Genomic DNA, 10,753 nt, shown 5'->3' on the forward strand with positions numbered 1-10,753 from the left:
TCATGAGGGGGTTAAGGCCTTTGAAATTTTAACTTTGCGGGTACGAACTTGATCTGTCCTTATCCTTTGTTTTTTTATCTTTTATGCTCGAACTAATATCTTCCTAATTCTTTTATGCAGTCACTAAGCGTGGCCAGGGGCCTGACCCTGAATGGTCTCAATATTTCTGAAAGGTTCGAAGAGCTCGAGAGTGAAAAAAAGTGTACAAAGAAATGGGCCCTCAAGCTCGAGGAGGCTCTTGAGGTCACAAGGATAGATCTCCGAAGGGCTTGAGAGGAGAACGGGGTCGCTAAGGATGAGGCGCGAGAAGCGAAGCTCGAGCTTCTTCAATCCCAGAAGAACTTCGAGGATGAGCTGGTGAAGGTTCGGGAAGAGACCCGGGCTCAATCAATCGAGGACTTTTAAAAAAATCAGATGAGTTCAAGACCTTGCTTGGCCAGTGTGGGTCAGGCACTATAGGCTAAGGCTCGCCTGATCATACCTCAGAACAAACTCCCTGAGGATATGAAGCCCGTAGTTGAGGATTTGAAGACAGTGAATGAGCTCGCGAGCGAGCTCGAGCTTTCAACGTCAGAGGTCGAGGAGGAGGACGATGACGGGGGTGATGGGGACGATGCTAGGACCCCAGATCAGGTTGGCGACAATAACCCAATTGATATTGACTAGAATTATCCCGAACTATCTTTTGTTATTGTTATTATTATTTTTCTTGATTGCGATGTACATTGCCCAACTTGGGCTTTTGAACTTTTGACTTCTGAATGCAAAGTATATTGGTTGAATTGGGCTTCGATCTTTGAGAGGCTTTTTGTTATCAGTTCATGCATTTTATTTTTGCTATGAGATCGCGTGTGGATTTTGTGTTCGTGTGTGAACATTATGATTTGAATTCAAGCTGTTATAATTGTTAACAGTTCGATCGTTAGTATAGATCGTATGTCGCAATCAATTAGCTTGAATGTTAACGTCTATAACCTGAGTGTGTGAGAGATTTCAAGGGTATAGTATGCCTTAACAATACTGATTGTTGAAACTATGGGCAGATCGATCCTTTTACTTTAAAAATTGGGCTTCAATTTCTAAGTTTGAAGATGTATTATGTTTGGTGTCAACGAGTTCGAGTATTAGTGTTGGGTACTGATTTTTCAATTTGCTATATCGAGAGGCGACCATTGGGTCACTGATGATTTAAAGGAATGGTCGGGCTTGTCCCTTGTAATTCAAACATCTTATTTCCTTTGTGGATAAGATCGGGCGTGGTCACGTGAGGTAAACTTATTTTATGCCCCGATCTCGATCTCAAAATTCTTTGTTGTGAGGGCATTTTGGGATTGAAGAGGTCGGAGATCCTTATCCTACGAGGATAAGGAGTTAGTGTTTTACTCTAAGTGTTCAACCATTGTTTGAGTCGGAGAAGGAGTCCAATGGGGTAGGGATTGTGTTTTAAATAGGATTTGTACTTTTCTAGGTTATTGGAAAGAGTGGGACAATAGCATATGAGATCGTCGAAGAGAACATTCCCCAACCTCGCTATTCATGGTTTTGGAGAAGGTTGAGGTCGGGTTAATATAGGTCGAGATCGGGGTAGGTAGATGAGGGAGCATCACAGGTCCCCGTGCATCGAAGTCGTAGATTGTGGTTCAAGCTTGATCTATGAGTGAAGATGTAGAGGCATAAATGCTTAGGTCTCTTTCCACGTGTTAGGCATTTGATGGGATGTCAGAGCACGACCTTGGATGGCTGCCACATGTAATGTCAGAGCACGACCTTAGATGGCCTCCACGTGTCTCGATCCAAGGGTTGATATTGCATGACCGTTGGTATTCCACAGTCCCCTATAAATACCTCAACTTTCACCCCCCATTTTTTTACTTTTCACTCTCATCTCTCAGTAAATCGAGCTCAAGTTCGAGGATAGTGGGTTGGTGAGTGATCGTCGAAAAATGTAAGAGTTTGAGCCCTTAAGTTGTTTATTTGATTATAATATAATGTCGAGTAGTGGTAGCAATAGTAAGGGATCGAGTACTAGCGACAGTAGCACCCCCTCTAGGTCTGGCTCGAATGTTAACAATAGTCCTAAGGATCTAGGTACGTCTATTGTTCCCATGGCTGTCCCTATTAGCTCACGTACTGAGAGCGAGACCACTTTAACCTATCCTAAGGAGCCTAGCAAATATAAAGAGCACATTATTATTAAGATAGCTAGGGAGTTCGGGGTTATGCCCACGTGTGATGTCAGAGCCCCAGGTCCTACTGAAACCGTGCTAGGAGCTCGAGAAGGAGAGATAACCTTTTTTACAGATGCCCTTAAGGCCAGGTTGAGGTGGCTGCTCCATCCTTTTTTCATCCATTTCTTGACATCCTATTATTTATGCCCGGGTCAACTAGCCCCGAATGGTTGGAGGATGTTGGTATATATTTTTATATTGTGTAGGGACCTCGAGGTCGAGCCCAGGCTTGACCTTTAAGGATGGTCTTCGATATGAAGTATTCTCCGGGGTTTACTATTTTGTGTACTTGTCAACATAAGGGGGATTTAGGACACCGGAAGCCTCGAGCTCGTTTCAAGTTGGAAGGAGCGGTTCTTTTTTGTGAAACCCCAAGATCCCAACCATCCATTCAGGCCGAAGTGGGAAATACCCGATAAACATAGATTTAATGAGGGCCAGGTTTACTTCGAGGTTTTAGAAAGGGACAGATTGTGGTTAGTGAACCACGATCCTCTTACAGATAAGATCGATTACTTGCTTGAGGACGACACCCTCGACCTTGCTAACGTGAAAGGCCTCGAGGGTATGAATCTTTATAGCTTCATGTTTTCATGTCGATGTCTCGACCTGTAGATCGAGCTGATGCCTTGACTTCTTTGTTTGCAGAAATAGAGATGTCCTTTGACCCATCCAGTTTGCTAGCGAATGTGCACCACAAGGCCAAATGGCCCAAGCTTAAGCCCCCACTCAGGGTAAAGGGAAGAAGAGGGCGAGAGAGGTCACGCCTAACGTTCCCGCAGAGTCTGGTGGGCCAGACCTCGACGTCAAAGAGCTCGACCCCAACTCCTCTGCCTGCGCAAAAACCACAAGCTCGGGCTTCTACACCTCGAGCCTCGAATGTCGCTGATGATTATCTCGAGCCCATTCCTATGAGCGCACTCAAAGATTATTCTGAGTGTGCATTAATAAAGGAGCTCGTGGACAAGTATGAAAAGGAAGTCGCCATTCATGAGGGGGTTAAGGCCTTTGAAATTTTAACTTTGCGGGTACGAACTTGATCTGTCCTTATCCTTTGTTTTTTTATCTTTTATGCTCGAACTAATATCTTCCTAATTCTTTTATGCAGTCACTAAGCGTGGCCAGGGGCCTGACCCTGAATGGTCTCAATATTTCTGAAAGGTTCGAAGAGCTCGAGAGTGAAAAAAAGTGTACAAAGAAATGGGCCCTCAAGCTCGAGGAGGCTCTTGAGGTCACAAGGATAGATCTCCGAAGGGCTTGAGAGGAGAACGGGGTCGCTAAGGATGAGGCGCGAGAAGCGAAGCTCGAGCTTCTTCAATCCCAGAAGAACTTCGAGGATGAGCTGGTGAAGGTTCGGGAAGAGACCCGGGCTCAATCAATCGAGGACTTTTAAAAAAATCAGATGAGTTCAAGACCTTGCTTGGCCAGTGTGGGTCAGGCACTATAGGCTAAGGCTCGCCTGATCATACCTCAGAACAAACTCCCTGAGGATATGAAGCCCGTAGTTGAGGATTTGAAGACAGTGAATGAGCTCGCGAGCGAGCTCGAGCTTTCAACGTCAGAGGTCGAGGAGGAGGACGATGACGGGGGTGATGGGGACGATGCTAGGACCCCAGATCAGGTTGGCGACAATAACCCAATTGATATTGACTAGAATTATCCCGAACTATCTTTTGTTATTGTTATTATTATTTTTCTTGATTGCGATGTACATTGCCCAACTTGGGCTTTTGAACTTTTGACTTCTGAATGCAAAGTATATTGGTTGAATTGGGCTTCGATCTTTGAGAGGCTTTTTGTTATCAGTTCATGCATTTTATTTTTGCTATGAGATCGCGTGTGGATTTTGTGTTCGTGTGTGAACATTATGATTTGAATTCAAGCTGTTATAATTGTTAACAGTTCGATCGTTAGTATAGATCGTATGTCGCAATCAATTAGCTTGAATGTTAACGTCTATAACCTGAGTGTGTGAGAGATTTCAAGGGTATAGTATGCCTTAACAATACTGATTGTTGAAACTATGGGCAGATCGATCCTTTTACTTTAAAAATTGGGCTTCAATTTCTAAGTTTGAAGATGTATTATGTTTGGTGTCAACGAGTTCGAGTATTAGTGTTGGGTACTGATTTTTCAATTTGCTATATCGAGAGGCGACCATTGGGTCACTGATGATTTAAAGGAATGGTCGGGCTTGTCCCTTGTAATTCAAACATCTTATTTCCTTTGTGGATAAGATCGGGCGTGGTCACGTGAGGTAAACTTATTTTATGCCCCGATCTCGATCTCAAAATTCTTTGTTGTGAGGGCATTTTGGGATTGAAGAGGTCGAAGCCTGTTATGCTTGACCTGTTGCCATTTGAGGTCATGTGTTTGGTTCTTTTGTTCGAGTGATAGCTGCATGCGCGGAGTACTGTCTTATGCTAACTTGGTCAAGTATTAGCTGCATGCGCGGAGTACGACCTTATGCTAACTTGGTTAAGTGCTTGGTTAAGTGTTATCTGCATGCGCAGAGCACGACCTTACACTAACTTGGTTAAGTGTTAGTTGCATGCGCGGAGCAGGACCTTACGCTAACTCGGTTAAGTGTTAGCTGCATGCGTGGAGCACGCTCTACGCTAATTTTGTTAAGGTATTAGCTGCATGTGCGGAACACGACTTTATGCTAATTTTGTTAAGGCATTAGCTGCATGCGCGGAGCACGACCTTATGCTAAATTTGTTACTAGGGAAGCAACATCGTAAAGAAAATTTCGTGTATTATTAAAAGGGCTCAAGGGCGTTGATACCCGAGCTTACTGGAGCATGAGTTGTTAGGGCGTTAGAGCCCGAAAAGTAAAAACAAAATAAAGCAAACATAAAGTGGGCATGCAAGCCTTAAAAAGGAAAAATTATAGCTACAGCTAGTTACTTGTAATAAATTTTTGGATTGTCGGCGTTCCATGGCCTTGGGAGAGGCTTCCCTGATGTGTCTTTGAGGCTATAGGCTCCACCTTTTAGTTTTCTTATGACCTCGAAGGGTCCTTCCCATGTTGGTCTGAGCTTCCTTGGTTGGTGTCCGGCAGCTTCTGCTTTTCTAAGGACAAGATCGCCAGCTCTGAACCTTTTAGTCTGGACCTTGTTGTCGAAGTACTTCGCCGTTCTGTTATGATATTTTACAGCTCTAAGTGAGGCTTGTTCTCTTACTTCTTCAAGCAAGTTAAGGTACTCAGTAGTTTGTCTCTCCCTATTCGGGGAGGCTGACCTCAATTGGGATGGTAGCCTCAAGTCCAAAGGTAAGCATAAAGGATGTCTCAGCAGTTGCTGTCTTGTGCGAAGTCCTATATGCCCATAGTATAGAAGGCAGTTCATCATGCTAGTCACCTTTGGCATCCCCTACTCTTGTTCGAAGGTCCTGCATTATGATTCGATTAGTTACTTCGACAAGCCCATTACTTTGTGGGTATGTTACCGAGGTCAAGCAATGATCAATTCCATGGTATGCACAAAACTCCCGAACTGTAGGTTGTCGAATTGCCTTCCGTTATTTGTGATGAGAACTTTTGGTATTCCAAACCTGCATATGGTGGACTTCCATATGAATGATCTGAGTTTCGGCTCCGAAATTGTTGCCAGTGGTTCAGCCTCTACCAATTTTTTGAAATACTCTACCGCCACAGCTACAAACTTTAATTGTCCTCGGGCCAAGGGGAATGGCCCAAGAATATCGACTCCCCATTGTTCGAAGGGAGCTGAGTAATGAATGGAAGCTAACTCCTCAGTAGGAGCGTGCATGATGTTGCCAAACTTTTGACACTTGTCGCACTTCCGAATGTAATCTGCAACATTTTTCTTCAAACTTGGCCAGTAGTACCCATACCTTATCAGCTTATATGCAAGAGCTCGAGCTCTTTCGTGGTTTTCACAAATGCCTTCATGAACTTCAGTCAAGGCTTGAAGAGACTCGGAAGGTTTAAGACATCTTAGATAAGGGAGTGTGAAACTTTTGCGAAATAGAACTCCCTCGATTAAACAATATCTAACAGCCCTATACCGAATACTCCTAGCAAGCTGAGGGCCTGCGGGTAGGCTGTCATTACTTATGTAATCAACTATTGGATCCATCCAGAAGGGCTCATAGTTGATGTCCATGACACTTGGTTTTTGAGCTATGCTGTGTTCTTCTATCGAGCTCGGCCACACCCATGAAGACAAGTCTGGATAATGCATCAGCTTTGGCTTTACCAACTCTGGCCACCTTCAGGATTTCACAACTTATGAACTGCCTCTGAAGGTCATGTACTTTCAGACAGTATGAACTCATTTTCTAGTCCTTTATTTCGAAAGACCCCTCGATTTGCCCGACCACTAGCTGTGAGTCACTGAAAACTTTGACACGCTCTAACTCAAGATTTTTCGCAAGTTCCAGGGCTATGATAACGGCTTCATACTTTACTTCGTTATTGGTGGCCTCAAATTCAAATCTGAGTGCACATTGTATCTCCATAGTCTTGTTCAAACTTGTGATGATGATATCGGCCCCCGAGCCCGAGCTATTGGATGCTCTGTCTACAAAGATCTCCCATATTTTTGGGGTCGTGCTCGGGTCTTTAACCTGTGTTTTAGGGGGCCTCAGAGTGAGTTCTGCTATGAAGTCAGCCAAAGCTTGAGCCTTGATTGCAGGTCGCGACTTGAACTCCCGAGGCAGGGCTCTTTCATAAGATTGATTGGCCTTTGAATTTAAGTAGGAATGAGAGCCCGGACCTATTCTTGAACTTCTTCAGCTTGGACTGGTAGTGAAATTCAAAGGATCGCTGCTTGAAGATGTAAGAGCTGCGCCGGCTAAGCCGCTTCTTTTGTTGCCCTCACCGGGGACTTTCCCCTACTTTCGATACATGCCTATAAAGCTTGTTTACTAAAGAATGAAAGGCATTTCGCAAGCTTGAATCCCTTACAACTTTGTGAATGAGAAATACAAGTTTCCTATTTTCATAAGAATCAATGGGAGCTATGATTACCCTGTGCCGATTGTGCGAAGACAGCAGATCGGGATCGAAGAGGAGTTACGACTCCAAATGGGCAGGACATTCGAGAGCTCACAGAACTTTGGCCTTAGGAGCTCTCAAAAATCGAATTTGAGTACCACGTAAAAAAGCTAGCTGGATAAACAAGAAAAACTTCTGATAGTGATAGATAGAAAGGTTGGGCGAAATCCCTTTTGGGATTCTCTGAACTTCCCCATGAACAATCTCGAGTTCCTTTCCAAGGTTCAATCTCGGGTTGAATGGAAGTCATGGGGCACAACTTTCACCAGACTCACACCCCGCTGACCCAGCGTACGAGGGAGAAAGAAGGAGCCCAAGAAGGATTATCTACTCAATCTAGAAACAAGATCGGACGTTATTCCGGTTCGTCTCCATTTTTGCCTAACGAAGTAAGTAGTGTGGAGGACGTTCTGTGTCTATCCAACTCGCTCTTGTTGGCTCCTCGCAGTTCTCCCTTTAACACCAACACTATGTCAAATTCGCCAAGTTCAATTGCCCATCTCAACAGTTTTCCTGAGACGTCCGACTTTTGGAGTATGTGTCCAAGAGGTTGGTTAGTGAATACCACAATTGGATGTGACTGAAAGTACGACCGCAACTTCCTGGCAGTTATTACCAAAGCAAGGGCCAGCTGTTCTGCAAGTGTGTACCGTGTTTTCGCATCAAGGACTTTACTCACATAATAGGCAGGCTGTTGAACTCTTTCCTTCTCCTTTACCAAGACTCCGCATACTGCATTCTAGGAAACAGCCAAGTATAATAGCAACGTGTCACTGGGTTTTGGTTTGGTAAGGACCGGAGGTGTTGCTAGCGTCTGTTTGAGTTCCTGAAAAGCTAAGTTGTATTCCTCATTCCAATCAAATATTTGATTTTCCCTAAGTAGTTTGAAAAAGGAGAAACACATGTCAGCTGCCTGGGAAACAAACCTGTTTAGCGCTGCTACATGACCTGTCAACTTCTGAAAGTCCCTTTTGCACTTAGGGGCCTCTATACTTATCAGAGCTTGGATTTTATCAGGATTTGCCTCTATTCCTCTGTGTGTGATCATAAAATCCAAGAACTTTTCAGATGCCACCCCAAACGCACACTTTGCAAGGTTGAGCTTTATGTTTTACCTCCGTAACTTAGCAAACACTTCCTCAAGATCAGAGACATGGCCATTTACCTGTTTGCTCTTAACCACCATATTATCCACATATGCTTTGATCATTTTCCCAATTAATTCGGCGAAGATCTTGTTTATCAACCTTTGATACGTTGCTCCAGCATTCTTCAGTCCAAAAGGCATGACCCTGTAACAATAGATGGCTGAGTCTACCATGAATGAGGTCTTCTCTTGATCTTCTTCAGCCATGAGTATATTGTACGTCCCGAATGAACTATGCGTTAGCAAGTTTGGTAATCTCCTCCTTTATGACTTCTCGTCTTTCTGGTGCGAATTGCCTTTTCCTTTGCTTTACAGGTCTTGCCCTCATATTTACATTAAGCCTGTGCATTGCAACCTCTGGGTCGATTCCAGGCGTGTCCTCAACATTCCAAGCGAATATATCGATGTTGCGGGAGAAAGAACTTAGTAGTTCAGTTATGACTGTTGTATCTAACTCCCGTCCGATTGTCACTTTCTTACCAGGCTCGAGCTCGACCTCTTCCAATCCCTCCATTGGAGCCAGTCTTTCATGGGTCTCATGCTCGAGCTTGATGTCACGGGCCTAGTTTCGTTACACCCGAACAAACTAGAACCGTTTGGCCTTAACGTTCTACAATTCCCGCACCTCACGAGAAAATGTTAAGTCAGCCTTTCCACACTCACAAATAATTTAACCAAGGAGGTTAAATTATACCCACGTTGAGAAGAGAATTTTGAAGTAAGTAATAGATGGAAAACAAGTAAAGATGGGAAAACTTTCTTTGTATAAATGAAAGGAAAAACTTTACAATCTCTCTAATGAATAAACTCTTTTCACTCTACATTCTCTACCATCTACTACCTCCCATTTACAAATGACGCTACATCTCTATTTATAGGAAAACTTAAACCTCCTTAACATTCCACTTTACAACTCGTGCTTAGTTGTCGCCACCTCGTACTTAGTTGTCGCCAACTCATTCTTAGTTGTCTTCAAGTGGATTGTCTTACAACTTGCCTTGCAAGTTGTTGCCAACTCGCGCTTAGCTTCCATACAACTCGCGCCTAGCTTGCATGTTGATAATATCTTTGCCAACTCATACTTAGCTTGCATACAATACGCGCTTAGCTTGCAAGTGGCACACAAGTGGACAAGTTGTGCAAGTTGCCCACTTGCATCCTCAAAATATCCCACTGCAGGTCCATATATTTTTCCTCCCAAAATGGCTGGGTCGGGATTTAGAAAAACCTCATTAAGGCCCTGTAAAATTGCACGATCTAGGCAGCCTGCATTCTGCCCCAAAATCATCTACTTGCGTCCCCAGCCCGAATCTGCCTACATCCTTTGTCGAATCTGCTTGCGTCTCCTATCGCAAGCTATTCCGTCCTTTTGAAACACGTTACCCACATTATCTTGCGACCGCTACCGGGATGAATCGGTCGCGACCGTGTGGGGCATAAGTTACTCTCCTACTGAATTTGGCGACGCCCTCATCGCCCTATACCACCGAAGCTTAGACCTTACTTGCCATAAGTCTATCTCATTTTCCCACCTTGTGCCATGACATTCCCGTGTCATGCCAAGCCTTAAGTCATGATCTTGCGATCCGTGACATCGAGCTCAGTAACTTGCATGACATCGCCCTTGATTCTCCTGACACTAGTCACATAACACTGTCATGCCACTGTTTGGTTGCCTCGAACTATCCCGATTCCATTATTCGTAGGAAACTTCATAGCCAAGTGAAAGGTTGAGACAATAGCTCGAATCCTATTTACCAGTGGTCTTCCCAATATGGCGTTGTAGGCTATTGGAGCACGGACAACTTCAAAAGTGGTAATCTACGTCACTTGCTTACCTTTTGATCCCAATGTTAAAGGCAACTCGACGATACCTTCTGGGGTAATAATCCCACCTCCAAACCCTTGGAGAGGTGTTTTGACTGGCTTGAGCTGTTTCGATGAGATCCCCATTTTCAAAAGTGGTAATCTGCATCACTTGCTTACCTTCTGATCCCAAAGGCAACCTGACGATGCCTTCTAGGGTAATGACCCCACCTCCAAACCCCTGAAGAGGTGTTTTCACTGGCTTGAGTTGTTCCGATGAGATCCCCATTTGAATAAAGGCTTCATAAGACAATATATTAGCTGCACTTTCGTTGTCCACCAGAATTCTCTTGACTTCAAAGTTGGCGATGATGGCCGATATGACTAGAGCATCATCATGAGGGAATGATATGCCTTCCATAACCCCTGTTCCGAAAGTGATGTCCTCCGTAGAGCTAAGGTCTGATTTTGAGATGGCTGGAGGCTACCTGGCATATTGTTTACGCCCGCTATTAGAATCTCTACCCGAGGCTATTCCTCCCACAATGA

At 44.2% G+C, this 10,753-nt stretch overlaps 1 protein-coding gene across 1 annotated transcript; it reads right to left on the reverse strand.

Moving 5' to 3' along the window:
- Window positions 1-5,683: 5,683 nt before the first annotated feature.
- On the reverse strand, window positions 5,684-8,605 carry LOC111372665. Its single transcript, XM_022995046.1, has 7 exons — window positions 8,367-8,605; window positions 8,048-8,285; window positions 7,817-7,990; window positions 7,307-7,365; window positions 7,076-7,225; window positions 6,568-6,918; window positions 5,684-6,464 (listed from the first exon to the last, which is right to left on the reverse strand). The coding sequence occupies exons 1-7, from the start codon at window positions 8,603-8,605 to the stop codon at window positions 5,684-5,686; spliced, it is 1,992 nt and encodes a 663-aa protein (XP_022850814.1).
- Between the last annotated feature and the right edge of the window lie 2,148 nt (window positions 8,606-10,753).

This window comes from Olea europaea, unplaced genomic scaffold (assembly GCF_002742605.1).
Source record: "Olea europaea var. sylvestris unplaced genomic scaffold, O_europaea_v1 scaffold1020, whole genome shotgun sequence".
Classification (NCBI taxonomy): domain Eukaryota; kingdom Viridiplantae; phylum Streptophyta; class Magnoliopsida; order Lamiales; family Oleaceae; genus Olea; species Olea europaea.

Coding starts and splice junctions, on each gene's coding strand:
- LOC111372665 (XM_022995046.1), bottom strand. CDS start 8,605: ATGGCTGAAGAAGATCAAGAGAAGACCTCATTCATGGTAGACTCAGCC. Junction 7,366..7,816: donor TTCAGTCACATCCAATTGTG/GTATTCACTAAC, acceptor TTGTTTATCCAG/CTAGCTTTTTTACGTGGTAC. Junction 6,465..6,567: donor GACTCACAGCTAGTGGTCGG/GCAAATCGAGGG, acceptor GAAATCCTGAAG/GTGGCCAGAGTTGGTAAAGC.